Source organism: Neolamprologus multifasciatus, chromosome 19, assembly GCF_963576455.1.
Source record: "Neolamprologus multifasciatus chromosome 19, fNeoMul1.2, whole genome shotgun sequence".
In the NCBI taxonomy this organism is placed as follows: domain Eukaryota; kingdom Metazoa; phylum Chordata; class Actinopteri; order Cichliformes; family Cichlidae; genus Neolamprologus; species Neolamprologus multifasciatus.
Window position 1 is genome coordinate 251,978 of NC_140457.1, and position 19,971 is coordinate 271,948.

General features: G+C 47.3%; 1 protein-coding gene across 5 annotated transcripts in view; it reads left to right on the forward strand.

Moving 5' to 3' along the window:
• Positions 1-19,971, forward strand: part of mapkbp1 (mitogen-activated protein kinase binding protein 1) — a 29,951-nt gene that overhangs the window by 4,350 nt on the left and 5,630 nt on the right. For 3 of the 5 annotated variants that reach the window (XM_085142456.1, XM_085142457.1, XM_085142459.1), the window contains exons 3-22: positions 9,730-9,792; positions 9,877-9,934; positions 10,021-10,191; positions 10,277-10,414; positions 10,493-10,675; positions 10,775-10,792; positions 11,270-11,430; positions 11,705-11,903; positions 12,414-12,560; positions 12,634-12,839; positions 12,920-13,011; positions 15,261-15,386; positions 15,485-15,555; positions 15,784-15,905; positions 16,782-16,857; positions 16,937-17,048; positions 17,196-17,259; positions 18,704-18,832; positions 19,024-19,142; positions 19,234-19,265. In XM_085142456.1, coding sequence (XP_084998582.1) covers positions 9,730-9,792; positions 9,877-9,934; positions 10,021-10,191; positions 10,277-10,414; positions 10,493-10,675; positions 10,775-10,792; positions 11,270-11,430; positions 11,705-11,903; positions 12,414-12,560; positions 12,634-12,839; positions 12,920-13,011; positions 15,261-15,386; positions 15,485-15,555; positions 15,784-15,905; positions 16,782-16,857; positions 16,937-17,048; positions 17,196-17,259; positions 18,704-18,832; positions 19,024-19,142; positions 19,234-19,265 — 2,287 coding nt within the window. Of the gene's footprint in view, positions 1-9,729; positions 9,793-9,876; positions 9,935-10,020; positions 10,192-10,276; positions 10,415-10,492; positions 10,676-10,774; positions 10,793-10,973; positions 11,431-11,704; positions 11,904-12,413; positions 12,561-12,633; positions 12,840-12,919; positions 13,012-15,260; positions 15,387-15,484; positions 15,556-15,783; positions 15,906-16,781; positions 16,858-16,936; positions 17,049-17,195; positions 17,260-18,703; positions 18,833-19,023; positions 19,143-19,233; positions 19,266-19,971 lie in introns of those variants that run through there. The other 2 variants (XM_085142458.1, XM_085142460.1) reach the window with 2 other exon arrangements.

A 19,971-nucleotide genomic window follows, 5' to 3' on the forward strand; every position in this document is an offset into this window, starting at 1 on the left:
CATTTCGTTCGCGAACGACCCATCACTACTGCAGTGGCTGAGTCTCAGGGACACATCTCACTCCAAGCTAAACTCCTTCAGCTCATTTTTGTAGCACGATTTTATTTCATAAACATATTTATTCACGAAGATTAAGGAAGCAGGAATTCCCGTCATTTAAACACAGGCGCAAACACTGAAGCCCAGACCATCAACAGTGCTGCACGCCACCAACAGCTCCACGGGACTCCGCCCCAGCAGCACCTGTCATGAACTCTTCATGTTCTGTGTCATGATTTACTTTTCCTGCCACATGCGCCACAAACCACCTCGGCTGCTTACGATCACACATTATCAAAGTCAGCTCAGCATCTATGCAGCCTGATGTTGCATATCACTGTGACAGGTGGAAGAAGAAGTAAAAATAAGTTCCTTTCTGCTGTGTTCCTGTTAACGATTAAATACAAATTCACCCCAAATTACTAAAATGCTGATATTTCAATAAGAGCATCGATCCTAGAACGTAAATATCTGACAGCGTCCGTGATGTTCAGCAGCACGAGTCCAGCTTCTCCAGCCCGGACTCCTGTTTGGATGTGCTGCCCTGTGGTGCAGCAGTGCTGCCCTGCGGTGCAGCAATGCTGCCGCCCAGACTGGATGTCCTGGTCTCTGTGTGAGGCAGCTGCCGGTCCGGGTCACCGGGCAGGGTCCAGGAGGAGGATCCTGACGGTGCTGCTTTCTTATCGAGGTGAAACAGGTGGAGGACAGCATCCTCGACTCCAACATTTGCCCGATAGCCAAATTCTTGGGGTGGGCATGCTTAACCTGCGCCCCGAGGAAGATCCACTGCACAGGAAGTGTGCGATAACAGGAAGAGGCCTGATGCTGCAGCATCAGCGAGGCTCTGAGTCGTTACCACGGCGTGAGCAGACACAGAAGAAACAGTCAGTTTGAGATGATCCAGACGATCCTCAGGTGAAACGATCCACTGGCGCAGTGAGGTCATTAACACACGTTTAACAGCTGCTGACTAAAGGAGGCGGTCCGTGTGAGAGGAGAGCTCTGAAAACACGTTTATCATCATCATCATCATCATCATCATCATTATTGCAGATCTTAGAAGCAGACACAGCGTTCACTCTGAAACGAGCTCACATGTTTATCTGCACTCAGTAAACTGCAGTAAGGTAAACGTGTTCATCCAGATCCTTCTCAGGGGGGTGGAGCCTAACCCAGAAACAACAGTCTCAGCGTGTGATTGGATAGTGGGAAGTCTCATCTGTGACTTAGCCGATGACATGCACACTAACTCATGTTAGGATTTAGACGTATGTCTGAAACCACCATCAGGAGGCCTCGGCGGACGGAGATGAACAAGTGGGTGGAGCTGAGCAGCGGCGACGCCGTCAGGAAAAGTGTGAAACAGAACAGAGACGCATTTTAGTCACAAAAGAGCCCAGAAAAACTTCCTTTATGAGAACAATCACAGGTCAGAGGTCACGGTGCTCTGTGAGTCGGAGTCCAGAGGAATGATGGGAATGTCACCAGGGGGGCCGGGGAAGGCGTCCAGTTTCCAGGATTTTATGCTGTGCAATCAGCCGCAGGCATGGGAGGAGGGGCTGCTGATTGGTCCGTTTGTGTGGAGCTGCGCTTTCAGGTCACGGCTGACGAAGCGCCGTTTAAACACACTGACAGGAAGTGGGTCAGTGCGGCGGCGGCGTGAATGTGGGTTAATGTGAGGGAGTGCATGAAGGCCGGCGGTGCTACAGAAGAAGAACACGCAGTCTGATTCTCTGCATCCACAGTACTGCAGAATGTACTGCATTACTGCAGAATGTACTACGTTACTGCAGAATGTACTGCATTACTGCAGCTTGTACTGCGTTACTGCAGAATGTACTGCGTTACTGCAAAATGTACTGCGTTACTGCAGCTTGTACTGCGTTACTGCAGAATGTACTGTGTTACTGCAGACTGTACTGCGTTACTGCAGAATGTACTGCGTTACTGCAGCTTGTACTGCATTACTGCAGAATGTACTGCATTACTGCAGAAATTACTGCGTTACTGCAGCTTGTACTGCGTTACTGCAGCTTGTACTGCGTTACTGCAGCTTGTACTGCGTGACTGCAGAATGTACTGCGTGACTGCAGCTTGTAATGCATTACTGCAGAATGTACTGCGTTACTGCAGCTTGTACTGCGTGACTGCAGAATGTACTGCGTGACTGCAGCTTGTAATGCATTACTGCAGAATGTACTGCGTTACTGCAGCTTGTACTGCGTTACTGCAGAATGTACTGCGTTACTGCAGCTTGTATTGCGTTACTGCAGAATGTACTGCGTTACTGCAGCTTGTACTGCGTTATTGCAGAAATTACTGCGTTACTGCAGATTGTACTGCGTTACTGCAGAATGTACTGCGTTACTGCAGCTTGTACTGCGTTACTGCAGAATGTACTGCGTTATTGCAGAAATTACTGCGCTACTGCAGATTGTACTGCGTTACTGCAGAAATTACTGCGTTACTGCAGCTTGTACTGCGTTACAATCGTTTGGTGTGAACAAAAGGTAAACAAAGATGTCTGAAACCGTTAACCCTGCTCTCCAATAACCAATCACGCTGTGCGGTACATCACGTCACACGCTCCACACAGATGAAGAGGACAACACGTTATGCAAACGATGCTCACGTGTTATTAAAATATCGCTAACCAACTGAAACTGCGGCTGAACTGTGCCGTGCGTTTGAACCTCCCTCCATCCAAGGAAACGTCCAGCTGTTCTCGAGCCAGCCGATACTCCAGCGTGTCCCAGGTCCACGCCGCGGCCTCCTCCACGGACACACCCGGCTGGAACACCTCACCGATGAGGCCACTTCCTTTGGCTCCTTTTGGTGTGATGGAGCAGCACCTCTACTCGGAGCCCCGCCCAGCTGTCGCTGAGGGAGAACCATCCCTTTTAGAAGCCTGTTTCTGTGATGTCACTCTCTCGCCCTTAAAAGAAACAACTGCTGAGTAAGATAGAAATAAAATAGAAATATTATCGTCTGTGCTTAGGGAAGTTCATTTGTTCCAGCAGCAAAATAGAAACAAGAAATAAGAATTTAGAACATAAAAAAATGAGGCCAGATTAACAGATTTATGGCGTTTCTTGCCATCGCTGCGCCATCTGGTGGCTGGTGGCTGCGTAACATTAGAATGCAACTATTTACTGTCATTGGATGAAAATGTAAACCACAAGATCAAATAACAACAGCAACACCTGCTCGTCTCGTCGATTAGTCGCACACATCCCTACGAAGCTGTTGCTCGTACGTCTACTGATTAATCAGAATCAGAATACTTTATTGATCCCTGAGGGAAATTATTTTTTTGTTACCCAAACCCAGTTGCTTGCTGCTGTGTGTGGGCGTGGCCACGCTGACGCGGCTAACAGCTACACGGCTACCGAGTACACGAAGACTAAAAAATGTCCATCAGCATCTCCCGTGAACCTCCTACATGTTTCCATGACGATAAACTAAATAAACGCTCTCTGCCACATCAAGCGCTGCCACCATCAGGCCACACTGAGAACTGCAGCAGCTTCACTGAGGTTTAACTGCCTTTATGTCCTCCTCTATCTGTGAAGGAGGCGCAGTCGAGTGTGTGTGTGTGAGTGAGTGTGTGTGTGTGTGTGTGTGTGTGTGTGTGTGAGTGTGTGTGTGAGGAAGACTGTAACTGGCTGCTGATTCAGCGGCTTCCAGACGAACAGTCAGCAGCACGACATGTTTATCTGGGTGCGCACACACACACACACACACACACTAGCAGGTCCGGATCCGCCTCAGCAACAAAGCTGTTTTGCTTTGATGAACTGATCCGACCAATAAGGCGTCAGCGGGTAGTTGTTCGTGGCTGCTCCTTTAATCTGCCGCAGGCTTCACAGCTGATCTCACACACACACAGACTCACACACAGACAGACACATGTATAATCCCTGTGTGAGTGTGTGTGTGAGTCATCTAGCTGTGTGTGTGTGAGCTGTCCTGGCTCTATGTTACAGCTCACTCGTTGATCTCAGGTCTGTTTCAGAGCAGCCGTCTGCACGTGCTCATTGGCTCTCTGTGGGCTCCACAGTGACCTGACGTCCGCTGCACCTTGGTGACCTCTTCAGGGTCAAGTTTAGGTGAACATGGAGCTTTTTATAAACACGGGTGACGTGTTGGGAAGCATGAGGTCCTGATGGGGTCTCTGTGGATCTGCTGGATGAAGGTTGAGCTCGGTCGCACACAGTCACCAAACAGACGCACATCAGAGCTGCTCTGTTTATACAGGGGAGGTCAGGCAGGTCACGCTGCCTTCATGTCCTGTGGGAGAATTGAGTGCTCTGCAGTGTGACTGCAGGTGTGTGACCCACATCCAGAGTTTCATTTACAGAGTGTGTGTGTGAACGCTAAGGGTGGTGTGTGTGTGAGGGCGTGTTTATGGATCTCAAGTCTGCACAGCAGGTCTGACCACCATCTTTAAACCTTCTCTGAAGCCACGCTGACACCGTCCTGTCCGCTCCCACACAGGTACCATCCAATCAGAAGGAGAGCTGTTCACACAGGTGTGCCCTGAACACAAACCGCACAGACAAAAGTGTTTTCAGTGAACGCAGACAGAAGCTCAGCTGACAGAGCGGGCGTGAGTGAGGGGAATCAAACCTGCTGTTGCAGGTAACCGTGCACGGCACAGGTGCAGGGGGAGGGGCCACTGAGTCTCATTTATTTAACATGAACATAAAGAGAACCACGGCGGGGGGGTTGACATAAACAATGGTCTGAGATAGTCACAGGGAGGAAACACCTGCACAGGTGTCTCAGGACTGGCACCGCCCACTTACTGCAGCACGCTGACCATCTCTGTTCATCAGCTGACAGGAAACAAAGCTGTTTACAGCAGGTGTGGTTTCCATGGCTACCTGTTCACAGGTTGTAGTAGTCTCCTCAGGATCATTAGCTGTGTCCCAATTCAGGGTCTGCAGCCTCAACGGTCCTCAAGGGCCGCGTACTCAAAGACCGCTGAGGCCGGAAGTGCGAGGCTTGTGAAATGGGCGGTCTAGCCTCCTTCGCACTGCCCAGGTTGCCTAGCAACCATGATAGCTGGAAACGTGTGGTTGACAGAAATGAAGGAGAACATGTTTGTTTGTTTGTTTGTTTCTACACGAGCTTTGTGTGATTTAATAAGTATCTGAGGCTGAGACCACAGGACTGTAAACATGATTGTTGGGCTTCATTTCTGTACTGAACAGTCGTTTAAGATTAGCTAGTAAATAACAATTAGCTGATGTTGTTCATGAGACTAAAGTCAGTGTAAATATGAGATGGCCAATATTATAGTTATTATATTAATCATTATTAGTTATTACAGCAGTGAGTTTGAACTCTCAAATCAAATCACTTCTATTGTCACATCATGTGCAGGTGCACTGATACATGTGAGTGACTCTGTGTCAAACACTGAGCTTCAGTAAAGATTCAACTTGCAGTTATTTATATGTCCTATCACCTTAAATCTTCACTCAAAGACACTCAAGTATCTGTGACAGTGTGTATACAGATGTATCATATATAAGAGACAAATGTTGTTCCTTCAGTATGTTGGCATCATTACTAAATTTGGCTCATTGCTGACATATATGTGTAAAAAGCAAATGTACGAGCTGTGATAACTGTGTCTGATAGAATGAAGAGTCGACTGATATATGAAATATTCCTTTATTGGGTGAGAAAATCAGACCATGTCATAACTGCTTTAAGTCACACAGAATAGATATCAGAGCCTTAAACAGGCTGACTTCTGCTAAATGGGTCAAACTGGGCAGAAAGTCTACAAACACATAACATCCTTATAGAATATGATGTAACACTATAGATCAACTTAGCTCAGAATATATAAAGCATATAAACAATTACAGCAATATGATGCAACAAACACAGCAGTGCTACTGATCCAAAATACTCAAAGCTTCATAGAACTGAAACAAACATTTATTTTAGCTCCATTCTGCTGCTGATACATACTTTAGGTTTCTGAACATTAAACTTGTTGCTGCCTTTCATAGTGTGTAACTTGAAGGCCCTGAGTACTTTCTCCCACACTGACAACACTGGATGATAAAATTATTTGAACATTACCTAATAAGACTGATTGATGTTCAAGGGGTCTCCTTTCCCATAAGTTTGATTCTAATTCCTACCGCGGTGATGTTAAATTGGGGTGAAACGTCATCATAAGAGCTTTGACTGACAGCTGCAGTCACGGAGAAACTTGCGTATCTCTGTTCGGGAATAGCAGATAGAGCGTAGGCTCTGAGAGGACGCCCAGCGTTTATGCTACGCAAACACGACCGAGTGTTTTAACCTGACAGCCTGAGGTGTTCTTCAGTAAACTGGACTACCCGACAGAAGGACCCGAGGCCCCGCTGGACTTTTTCGGTAAGTTAAACGTGTTTGTAAGCTAATCCGTAACTACCGTCCTTAGCTAGCTCCTGAGACCTAGCTAGCTAAAATGAGCACTCGGCTGTCAGGGTTCGTTTAGCTGTGCAGGTGAATGCATTTACTAAAGAAATCAAGAGAAACGCTCCGGGCTGCTCAGTCACTAATTACTGTTACTGTACTTTTATTACAAGTATTATACTGTAAAAGCAACAGGCTGCACCCTGCTGCAGCTCCTGTGCAGAGCTGAATATTAAATATGTGCAAATATGCAGCATGTTTTCAGTCTCTTGCCACATCTGTAAAGACAGTGACAATTTTTTAAAAGCTTGTACTTCAGTAACTCCTCATTAATCAGGAACTATGGATTAAAGTACTGTAGTGTACTGTGATACTGAAAAAATGTAAGAGAAGAACTTCAGATCCTGAGTGTGTGAGGACAGAAGAATCAGCTTTATTTCAATGTTGAGGGATAAAATTTATATGTGAGTTTGATGGTTCTGTTGTCTTTGTGATTACAGGAGCTGCCCTCAGATTCAGACCTCAGCACCACCCAGTGACAGCAGACAGATCATCCAACATGTTCACATGTTCACTGCAAAATGAACTGATGAAAACAGTACAAAGGTTAAAGTACCACATGTGCTGTAGTGAAAGCTGCAGCTGTTTTATTGATAAAGTTAAAGACAAATAAACTAAAGGATTAATCACTCATGTAACTGTGTCACTATATATCAGCATTAACAGGACCTCAGTTTGGTGTTTCACAAAGCTGCTGATCTCAGACCTGCACAGCTTCCGTTTTAAACACTTGATGTACTCAGCTGCACGAAGAGCATATGAGATTTTCTCTAACACAATTAAATAAAACCTGATGAAGGTCAAAGGTCGTCACTTGTATGTTGAACTACAAACTTGTGATCTGGAATTCTTTCACAGTTTTTTGCAGATAGTGTGTTATTTACCATGAAGTGATTCAGAGTTATTCATCCCAGAGTAACCAGAGAAGATCATATATTTTTAAATATATAACTTTCTACAGGACTGAATATAATATCTTTATATAAAAGTCTGGAGCCTCTGGGGAGTATCTGAGTATTTATAACATTACACAAACCAAAGGTCTCATCACAGTGTTGATGAAATGCTGGGTTTATCCATCTCCTGGGGCGGGCCTACGGAGGAGTGCTGAAGATTTCCCTGTGAGGGAGCTGCTGGTGAAGATCATGAGTCCTGCTTGATCAATGCCATGAGCTTCAGTCTTCCTGGTGTTTCTTAAATGATGCCTCTTACAGCGGGTCAACAGAACATCTGGCACAGGACAGCTGTGATGAAAGAAAGGGAAGAAGTTTCTCCAAACCTCTGGACCCAGGAAACCCAGCTTGGTCCTGATGGTCTCCCTCACTAGTTTCTCTCCAGGGTGAATGTAGCTGTTGATATAATATGGACTCTGTTATTAAATAAAAAGAACAAATTAGACTACACTACTGAAACCTTCTGATGTTTTTAAAGTCTCCATGTTACCAGGATGTAGAGGGCTCTGAAGATTTAAACAGTTTTAGATCCATTACACTCACAGTCTTATGTTAAAATCTCAAAGGACAGCATTATATTTTTGATATTAACAGTAACTCTGGGCCTCTGTAGAGTGTGCAGCTGATCTCATCACTGTCTAAAAATGGATAAAAAACACAAGTGTTGAAGACTATTAAGAGTAGCAGGTGTGTAGCATAACTAGCTAGCAACAAGCCTCCAACAGTGCGTATGCTAGCGGCTAAGCTAACTAACGAATTAACAACAGAGCGATTTTAGAACTATAAGATGATGAGCTGTGTGTCTTTTTATAACAGTGACATGGTTGTATTTACCTTAATTAAACGAGTCGTCAGTCGCAGTAAACCAGCAAAAAAACTCGAGCAGCCGGGCTACGTAAAAAGTGTAGGGGGCGTGTTTGTGGTCACGTCCAGCGGGTGTGTGGGCGGGAGCGTTACACAGTCGCTCCACCTCAAGTCACTACTGCGCAGACTCTGGCTCCAAATTTGCAAGATGGCAGCCTCCACAAGCGGGTATTTTGGCTTCATTTTTGCACAATGGTAGGAGGCGGGGTCGCGTCGTCCATGTTTTCTACAGTCAATGGTCTGGATGTTTTCAGTGGGAGAAACGTTTCATCACTCATCCAGGTGACTTCTTCAGTCTCAGCTGACTGCAGGTTTCCCCAATCTTATAAACAGGACATTTGCATAATGACATTGTTCCTTCAGTGGGCTGGTTTCAATAGTCCATCCTATTGCCCCATCCTCGGGCAATCCGGTTGTTAAGTCTGATGTCACTAGCCGTGTGTGGGCCTAAACTCTGCTGCAGGTCCATATATCAAACGATCAATATGGCATTACTGAGAGTTAAAAACTATCTAAAGTCTTTCATCTTTAATAAAATGATCAGCGTTCTGCTCTACCAGGTGTAACAATTGAGTTTAACATCCAGGCATCCATGAAAACAGGATTTATGACATTTAACGGAGTTAGAAGTTAGCAGGAAGTTAGCTCGCTAGCTTCTATCTAAATACAATATAGCATGTCCTGACTGCGGGGTTTGGGAAACAAATTCAAACGTACAGCTCTGTTATCACTTCCAACATAAATGAAGACAGAAAACTAAACAGCAGTGACGTTTGTAGGGTTACTGAAGTTTGGCTAGCTGGTATATAATGATGTGCTACGTGACCGCTAGCGACACAGCTATGTTAGCATAATATAAACAAGCTAACTTTTTTCCACTCGATAAAAGTTAACGTGAGTGTTCTCGGTGGTCAGGAACAAATGTAATCGCATGGCAGGATGCTGTAAAAGGACCAAACTTCAGCAGGAGAACAACTGAGATAATCCATCCACAATACGAGGTTAGTCATTCATATACTGCTGCATGGGCTGGGCTGTAGTTACATCCTAAGGTTTTAAAAACTGAGCTTAAATAAATGATTAGCGGTAATAAAAGCCGAGGGAGGTCAACAGTGATCACTGACTGTTTTAGGAGCTTTTTGAGATTAAATAGCAGAAAATACAAAACATTAAACATGTTAACAACACAAAAGCATATTAAACGCAGACTACTTTAGGCCCGGAAGTAGGATTCGTCACGTCACCACTTAACAACCGGATAAGATGGACATTTTCCTCCATCCTATTGAAGGAAAACCGTCCCAGGTCTTTTATTTTGGAAACCAAACAACTTTCTCTGCCTTCCTGTGAATGAGTGTTTTGATCATGTTACCTGGCCGTGTGATTGCAGGTGTGTGGTCGTGCTGCTGAATCCACGGAAGAACAAACAGCATCACATCTTCAACAGCTCCAGGTAAGACTCCAGCAGCCAATCAGATCATATTTCTTGCCTGCTTCTGTAAGGAAAACATGGAATAAAGACCGTTTCCTGTTACAGGAAGGCAATCACGACGCTGGCATTTTCGCCGGACGGGAAGTATGTGGTCACAGGAGAGGTGAGCACGTGACGACAGCGCTCAGGTGTTCACCTGGTGCCTCAGGTGAGAGATGATGCTTATTTTTTTCCTTCTTGTCACCTCAGAGTGGTCACATGCCGGCGGTCCGGGTCTGGGAGGTATCAGAGTGCATTCAGGTGTGCGAGCTGCAGGAACATAAATATGGCATTGCGTGCGTGGCGTTCTCTCCAAATGGGAAGTACATTGTCAGCGTGGGCTACCAGCACGACATGGTGGTCAACGTATGGAACTGGAAGGTGACGGAGGCGTGGCCAAGTGCACCTGATGATGCCACCTGAGAAAAGGTCTTCGTGCTCACCTGCTGCTGTCTGTCCGTTTCAGAAAAACGTAGTCGTGGCGTCCAATAAGGTGTCCAGCAAAGTGACCGCCGTCTCCTTCTCGGATGACAGCTCCTACTTCGTTACCGCTGGAAACCGACACGTCAAGTTCTGGTACCTGGACCACGCCAAGACCTGCAAGGTTCCCGCGTGACCGCCCACCTAAAGATTGATCGGCGGGGACTTCCTGTGCGGTTACTGATGGTTTCTGTGTCTGCAGGTGAATGCCACCGTGCCCTTGCTCGGGCGCTCGGGACTGCTCGGCGAGCTGAGGAATAACTTCTTCAGTGATGTGGCGTGTGGGCGGGGCAGACAAGCCACCTCCACCTTCTGCATCACCTCCTCCGGCCTGCTGTGCGAGTTCAACGACCGGCGGCTCCTCGACAAGTGGGTGGAGTTAAGGGTGAGTGCGTGCGGCCTGATAGCAGGCGTCTACACGGTGGTCGCGTGATGTCACTGTTTCTGCTCTAACGCTCTGCTTCCTCCTCTGCTTCCTGCGCAGAGGGTCGACTCTGTCGCCGTAAGTCCTCGTCCCACTTCAGCCCGCCGCGAATACATCCCACACACGCACGCCGCCACAAACGTGTTTACGTTGTTTCATTTCAAACTCTGCCCTTCACCACAGCTCCTCCCACCACAGCAGCTGACTGTGACATCATTATTAATCACAATGTTCATTTGCTATCGATCCTCTCTGACACGGCGCCGTGGCGGCTGAACGGCGAGGAGCGATTTTTACAGCAAAAAAACTTTTCTGGTGACAAAAATCAGACACACCCACTCCCTTCATCTCACCCTCATTGGTCAATTTCAAACCAGGTCCACGTTTAACGACCTCATGGCTGTAACATCACCACGCCCACTCTGGCACGTCACCCTCGCCATCGCAGCGCCGTCCTGCAGTAGTGTCAGCACTTTAGCATTGTACTGCAGTATTACTGCATTCTGTCACCGCTCAGGTGCAGGTGCGTGTACTTACCTGTCCATGTGTCCTCAGACGGCTCAGGCCACCTGTCTGTGCGTCACTGATGACTTCATCTTCTGCGGCTGCTCCGATGGGACGGTTCGAGCCTTCAGCCCCGCCAACCTGCACTTCCTGTGCACCCTGCCCCGCCCACACTGCCTTGGCGTTGATGTCGCCAGTATGGTGGAAGCCAGGTAACACACACCTGTACCTTATTCTACTACAGCTTCCTGTAGTCAGTATGTAGCCCCACTATAGTGCACGTAGTAGTCGTCACTGAGAACGCCGTCGCCATGTTTAGCTGACAAACACGTGTCAGAGGTCACGTGTCAGAGGTCACATGTCGGCAGTCTGCACGTCTTTGTTTAAACACAGAACAGGAAACCTGGTTTTTACTTACAGCTGATCGTGGAAACAGTTTCCATGGAAACCGCAGCTCTCATTGTTCTTCCTCTTTGTCTTCGTCAGTCAGCTGTTCTCCTGCAGGCCGGAGTCTCGTTACCCGGACACCGTGGCAGTGACCTACGACCCCGCCAATCGCTGGCTGTCATGTGTCTACAACGACCACAGCGTTTATGTTTGGGACATCCGCGACCTCCGTGACCCCCGCAAGGCGGGAAAACTTTACTCCGCCCTCTATCACTCATCCTGCGTGTGGAGCCTGGAGGTCAGTGTGCTGGTTTTACTGATGTTATGGGGCCTTGCTCATACACTGAACCCGTGGGGGGGTAACAGTGTCATCGATGTCTGTGTTTGTGAGGTTCTGTGTGGTTCTCAGACCGTCCGCAGCTCCAGACTCGGCTGCTCGTTGTGTAGTTTTGTGTCGGACGTGCTCATAATGCCAAACAAAGCTAACGAGTGTGCGACGTCACAAACGGAGCGCAGCCTGGCCGCGGTCACGCCCTCCCGACAGGTTAAAGTTTATAGACGTGTGTCGTGAAGCTCAGCGTCTGAGGGGAAACGGGTACAGGTGTGCTGCACAGGTGTGAGCTCTAACCGCGGTAAAGTTTTACTCTCCAACCACGCTCCGAGCTCTGTGAGTAAATCCTCCACCAGGCGAGGATTACTCTGCCTCCAGCTGTGCCGCCTCCACCCAACAGCAGGACCCAGAGTCCAAACGCTGGATTACTGCGCGTACAGTCTGCTAACCTGTGTCTCACCTGTAACTGTTGTGCAGGTGTCCCCCGAGGGTGGAGGAGAAAAAGGAGGAGGTGGTAAAACGTGCCTTCCCCGCGGCTCCTTCCTGTCCTGCTCCTCAGATAACACCATCCGACTGTGGAGCATTGACGGGCACAGCGCCCCCCACAGGAACATCCTGAGCAACGTAGGACAGCACACACCTGCACATCGTACACCTACACCTGTGCTACACTGACCTGTGGCCTCTGTCCCCGCAGGACCTGCAGAAGGTCGTGTACGTGGACGACAACGTAACTGGCCTCCTGGACACGGAGAGCGTCAGCATTGCTGCGGGTACAGAGAAGGCGGGGTCATCGGTGACGGAGGGGCAGCAGGTGGACCAGAGCAGGGCGGGCATTAGGACCCTGAGAGTCAGCCCCGATGGACATCACCTGGCCTCTGGAGATCGCACGGGGATCCTCAGGTGAGTGGAGGTGGGCAGGTCGCCGCGGAAATAGTGCGTGTGCATCGGTGTGACGTTGGTGTGACGTCGGTGTGTTTTAGGATCCACGACCTGGACGGCATGGAGGAAATTCTGAACGTTCAGGCTCACGACTCCGACATCCTCTGCCTCGAGTTCTCCAAACCGGACACAGGTGAGCAACCATCCCAGACCAGTGCGGGAACACAACGCAGCGCTGGAAACAGCTTAAATGTATCCTAAAGAAAAGATATAAATACTTTAAAGATATTTTCACTCGGTGAAACTAACGCTGTGCTATAAACCCAACATCCGTTTTTATTCCCTGATAGAAAACTAAAATATTCCATCACCGCTCTTATTTTGAAATGGGTTTTATTCATAGCTTTATTGTGAAAAATGTTCTCCTCGTGCTAATGAAGCCTTGAATGTACAGACGATTACCTTAAAGAAGGGGTTCGAACTCCAGGCCTCGAGGGCCGGGGTCCTGCAGGTTTTAGATCTCACCCTGGGTCAACACACCTGAGCTGACCTCTGGACACGAGGTCATTCAGAGGTCATTCAGAGGTCATTCAGAGGTCATTCAGCCATTTAAATCAGCTGTGGTGAATCAGGGACGCGTCTGCAGGACACCGGCACTCGAGGCCTGGAGATGGAGATGGACACCCCTGGAAACGTAGACGTTTACGATACCTGACATTACCCCGCCCCTCCCCCTGCTGGTCTGATTTGATTTTGAAGGTCAGAGGTCAGTCTTACAGATTAGTTGTCCTCTGACTCGAGGTCCTTTGTTTCTCTTCCTCTTGGAAAACAAAAAGCTCGTCCTTTTTGCTGAGTCGACGTCTCTCTACAGGAAGTGATGTCACTGGAGCTTGTTAAATTGGTATGTGTGTAATTATGTGTTTCTGTGGTTGTGAGCGTTCCTCTCTGACTTACGGCCGGCTCTGTCTGTGGTTTCCAGTCATTTTGGACCGTTGGTGTCCCCGCAGAGAGAATTTCCTGTGTTCCACCACATAAACCTGCAACATCCAACTAGCAAGACTGACCTCAGATTTTCAAAATAAAAGTACTTGTGTTTCTGTAAATTGGCCCTTATTTTCAGGATGTGTAAAGGTGAGGTCATTTTGCTGTGTCTTTGGTTTTACACCGTTTTCTGTTTTGTGTGAAAGGACGCTCTAACGTTATAGAGAGAGTTTTATCTGTGAGAAGAGCTGCTGACATAAGCTAATGTAGTTAAAGTCAGCGTGTGCTTCCATGATTTACACCCACACGGTGCTCGTTATCACTGACTTTACCACCGCGAGCGGCTAAAAGCAGACGCTAACGCGACGCAGTGGTGGCCGCAGCGTATGCGTTATTTTTGTGCCACTATTCTGAGCGCACGTAAAAAAAATTTGCAGGTGCACACACAATGTGTTGCTCGCGCTCTCAACATTTCTGCCCATGCACACTCAACTCTTTCTCTACACCGTTATATTTGTGCCACAAAACCAGCCAATCACAGACTTGGATGCAAAAAAATCTGAGAAAATCAAAAAAAAGGGTTGAGCGCGCACGGGCAGAAACGTCGAGAGCGCGAGCAACACGTTGAGAGCGCAAATGCAAAAACTGAGCGAGAGGGGCTGCTGGTGTGTGTGTGTGTGTGTGTGTGTGTGTGTGTGTGTGTGTGTGTGTGTGGCAAGGTGTTTCTGCGCAGTGTACCAGGGGCACGGAGAAAAGTTGTCGTACAATAGGCACGAGGTGTGCATGTGTGTTTGTGTGTGTGTGTGTGTGTGTGTGTGTGTGTGTGGATAACAGCAAACACTGAAATACATTTTTTGCACGCAGGAATGAATTTTGTTCACTCAAATTCAGTTTTTCTTCGCTCAAAATAAATTTCTCCTCAGAATGCAACACTTGCACCTGCAAACTTTTTTTACGTGCTCAGAATAGCGGCAGAAAAATAACGCCATAGCAGCGCCGTGCTGGCCTTCAGACATGTTTTCATCCTCCTCCAGAGGTTCATTGGATTATTGGAGTCACACAGATGAAGCCACAGCTGTGTGTGTGTGTGTGTGTGTGTGTGTGTGTGTGTGTGTGTGCGCGTGTGTGTGCACCCGCCTTTGCGGTTTGTGGGGACTCTATTTTTGACTGCAGCGAGGCATTGGGGCAGGGGGCGGGGCTCTTTTGTGCTTTGAGTCAGCTGACCACAGCAGGTCCTTTTAACACCGAGATAAGTATCAGCGTGGAAATGTTCACTCAGACTTCCTATTGGCTTGTGTGATGTGATGTCAGACAAGGAGAAGCGCAGGTTAGCGATAAAGGGCCAGCGTTTCCCTCAGCTTTGTCTTGTAGGCGTTATGGCGATCAGACCGTTCACCGTTGTGACGCTTCAGGGCGTTTAAAGAGAGCGTTTGTCCAACCACTTTTACGCGTCTCTCTCAGGTCTCCAGTTATTAGCCACGGCCGGCCGGGACCGTCTGATCCACGTCCTGGATGCGGGCAGAGATTACAGTCTGGTTCAGACTCTGGATGAGCACTCGTCCTCCATCACTGCCGTCAGATTTGCTGGTACTGTCTGACCTTTGACCTCTTTTACCCTCTACCCCTTGCTGCTGTAAGTTTGCTGCTAGCGTCTAACCTGTGACGTTCTTCTTCCTGTCTGTCAGCCAATGAGGGGAAGGTGAGGATGATCAGCTGCGGCGCCGATAAGAGCGTCTACTTTCGCACGGCTCAGCAGGTGAGACCGAGGCCCGTGTGAGTACTCATTAGTACTTCTGAACATATTAATAGTACCTGTAGCGGAGTAACAGTACTGCGAGTGTCGTGCTCGTGGCTCCGTCACTGATCCGAGGTCAGCTCTCGCACAGTTTTCGTTCACGTGTTTCCAGGTGAAGTGATGTAAAAAAAACTCCTTCTGGTACTTCGTGGTCATGTGGTGCTTCCTCTTCTCTCTGCTCCTCCTCAGACAGGGGAGGGGTTGGAGTTCACACGGACGCATCACGCCGTCAGGAAGACGACGCTGTACGACATGGACGTCGAGCCGACCGGGACGTACGCAGCAGTGGGCTGTCAGGACCGCAGCATCAGGTAACGTCCGACCGATGAAAGGCTCTGACCAACTACAACTCCCATGATGCAGTCTGCCTGCAGGCGTGCAGTCGGTGATCAGCAGAAGCCGTTTCAAAGCTGGAACTGAAAAGTGACCTGCAATCAGCCAATGAGACGCAGGATGAGCCTGGACTTTAATCCACCTTCAGCTCCGATCAGTCAGATTACCCAGCAGCCTGTGGGAGTAGCAGGATTAACCTCCTCCTCCTCTCTGGGTTCTTCCTTCTGTATGTTTACAGCACCTTCCAAAGTATTTCACATTAAAAGCAGCAAACCCAGAGAAAACAAATGACTTTCACATTAAAAGCCCCACTTTTGGGGGAAAGGCTTCATGTATTGATTATCTATCAGTGGGGACGATCCGACGAGTCATGCTGCCCCCTGCTGGTTACAGCTTTATCAATGTAATTGGCCCAGTAAGCAGCACTGGTGTTTCCTGTTCCTGTGAATGGTTTTGATGGGATTAGTCCAAACGGAGGCGTTTCTCAGCTTCCAGCTGGTTTTCTGAACCTACCTGCGCGTTGTGGATGTAAACACAAACACACACGGGTGTATCACATGTTTGTTTGGATTCAAACCTTTACTGGCGCTCCCACTCACTGCCATGCACACTTCTGGCAGCTTCCTTCCTGCTTTAAGGTGCGTTGCTGCCACCTTATGGCTGTAAGTGTCATTACATCCAGGAAGTAGTTTTATTTTTCTGGTGAGGTCTGTGGCAGCTGGTCTCCGGTCGCTTCATCCCCTCACTTCCTGTCTGTGGATCATTTTTTTAGTTTGTTTGTAAACACTGCTGCCGATGATGATGACGATGATGATGATGATGATGATGGCGGCGTGCTGTGTCTCACCCTGCAGGATCTTTAACATCAGTAACGGGAAACAGAAGAAGCTCTACAAAGGCTCTCAGGGCGAAGACGGGACGCTCATTAAGGTCAGAAAGGTGTGGGTACCATGATGGTGTTTCCATGGGAACAGGGACATACAGTAACCGACTCCTCCTGCGTCCTCAGGTGCAGATAGACCCGTCGGGGCTCTTCATCGCCACCTCCTGCTCAGACAAGAACATTGGCATCTTCGACCTGTACTCGGGGGAGTGCGTGGCCACCATGTTCGGACACTCGGGTCAGTCGGCGTCAGTTACAGACACGAGTGATGACCGCTGACAGCAGAGCCAGTTCTTTCAAAGCTTTATTTAAAACCAGAGCTTTTACACACGGCTGTGATTCCAGTAAATTATTTCAAATCTGGCCCTTTTCCTTCCTGTTCCAGAGATCATAACGGGGTTAAAGTTCAGCAATGACTGCAGACACCTGATCACCGTGTCAGGAGACAGGTACGCCTCACCTGAACCCCCCGCACCCACCCACAGCCCTCCACACCTTTATTAACCCTCTGGGTTTGTCCAAAATCACGACTCTTTCAGCTTGTTCGTGGCCACCAACAGATTATGTCTGTAAATTTTATTATTTTTATGTTTTTTTGCCATTTTTTCTGCATAAAGCTTTTAAGTAACTTCAGTTCTTTTCATAAATATAAAATAATTATTACTTTTTAACCCTTTAAACACCAGTTTGTTTGTCCACTGCACTAGCTGGAATCCTCAAATCTCACAATTTTATATAATTGCATTGCTACTGAAATTTCTTGTGTTATTAACAGTAGAGTCTGGGGTGTGTAATTGATTCACATCAACATTGATTATAATGCATTGTTATTTTTGTGCAGGGAGAGCAAAAACATAAAAACTCTCAGATCATACAGGCAGTGCTTGAAGCAGTGATGACCTTCTTGCCATATAACCAGAATAAATGATCTGGAAGCTGTTAGGCTTACTTGCAGCAGTAGCAACGTCTGAACCTGCAGAAACTCCAGGACATGTTTACAAACAGTGTTTGTTGTTGTTTGTGCTGCAGCTGCAGGTTTGAACTCTGCAAAATGTCCTGTGATTGTTTTTGTTTCTAGAGTTTATATTTTGGGTATGGCATCCACAGGAATTCACTGCAGCCTGTGTAATGTTTGATGCGTCATTATTTATTCCAGTCTATCTTGCAAATACATGTTTGTGCTGCAATGTCATGCACAAACACAAACTATTAGATCCTTAAGATCAAACCTGTGTCAAAATTGCTTCATTATTCTGGTCCATTGGAGTGTGGTGAGCCATCAAAGGCCGCTACTAGAAACTCTGAATGTTACATGAAATTGCTTGTTTGGCCAAAAATGGGTAAATGATGTAATTTGGTAAAAAACATTAAAAACTACAATTTTCATGTGTTGAGTTTAGAATGAAAGCAAATTTACATAAATCACATGATATAGTACTGCCAATAACAAGGACTCAATAAAGGTGGTTATAATGGTTTCAACTGGCCAGAAATGGCCACGATAGAGTCAAGAGGAACAATTTGGTGATTAGTGAATATTATTGACATTATTCAGGAGCTGATGTTGAAAATTAAACAATCTGAAAAAAATACCTTTGGGAAGTTTCCATTAACAGAACAAAGATGGCTGAAAAAAGAAAAGTGAGATAGAGCCCAGAGGGTTGATCCACGTGTGTGTGGGCGGGTACTAACAGTAATCGGTAGTTTACTAAACTCGTGGGGACCAACAGCCCGGTTGAGACTCAAAATATGGTTTTAGTGTCAGGGTCACAATTAGGTTATGGTTATGTTTAGGGTCAGGGTCAGGGGTCAGCGGCGAGGGAAAGCATTATGTCAATGAGGTGTCCCCACAAGGATATAAATACACACGTGTATGTGTGTGTGTGTGTGTAGCTGTATCTTCGTGTGGCGTCTGAGTCCAGAGCTCACCATCAGGATGAGGCAGCGTCTCGCTGACCTTCGACCCCCCTGCAGCAATCCCAGTTCCCAGAGTGCACCTCAGCAGAGAGCCGTGAAGCTCAGGTAAACGTGATGATGATGTTCAGACCAAACTCTGCGATCAAACGCATCCATGAAAACAAAAAACTGACCCACAGTCAGCCTGATTTAAAATAAAATAACCTGCAGTGACCTCTGTGACCTCTGTCCTGAATCCTGGTGTGAGGTCACATGGTCGCGGCGTGCTGACTTGAACTTAAGTGTTTGTGCGGCAGGGAGGCATCAACGACTCCTGTGGTCACCATGTTGTCTGACAGTGACAAGGAGGAGGAGGAGGGGGAGGAGCTTGGCTGTCCATACTCGGACACAGCAGGAAATGTGCAACAGGAAACAGGTGTGTTAGCAACTGAACGACTCAATGGATTCGTCAGAGGTCAGGTGACCTTTAACCTGCACTGACAACGTTTCTTGTTTCTTCCCCTCAGAGGCGTCTGATGAGGTGTACAGCAGCAGGAAGGTTGGTGCATGTGACCTTTGACCTTTAACTGATTATTTCATTCTGTTTCATTGTTGGGATGAAACAGCTCATTAAACAGTTTTTACCTGAAGGGGGCGCTCTAGCAACAACAGCTGTTTCTCAAGTACGCGAGTCCTCGTGAGTTTTTTATATATTTGTAGTTTTTATTGGTGATCTTGTACAAAGAACTTTACAACAATAGCTCAAAACTGTAGTAAGATGTAAGTAATAGTTCGCAGTTGTATTTCTAGTTTATTCTTATGATAATGTCACCCTGGTTGGGTGTATCAAAAGCATCTTAGCATCACTTCTGCCTTGTTAAGCTTGTTCTCTCGGCACACCTCCTTCCAGATCAAAAGTTGATTTTATCCAGGGATCATCAGGATCTTTCAAATGCGACTTTAGTTTACCGTCTGCTACCACGGCCTGGATCGGAGGGCCATCAGTAGCTCCTCCTTCTGTCTTTCCACCGAGATTTAAACAAAGAATCACATAAACAAACTCCTGGCTGTAGCCGGGCAGAATAATAATAGTCCTTCAGACATGGTAAATATTGACCCTGTACTTTGGTGATTGTAATGTACTGGGTTTTTTCCCCAACCATAAATAGCGGGAAACTATTTGTCCCATTCCACGAATTGTTGTTTCGGGATTTCAGTGGGGAGAGTTTGAAAAAGATAAACTGGTCGATCGTTACTGATTCTAT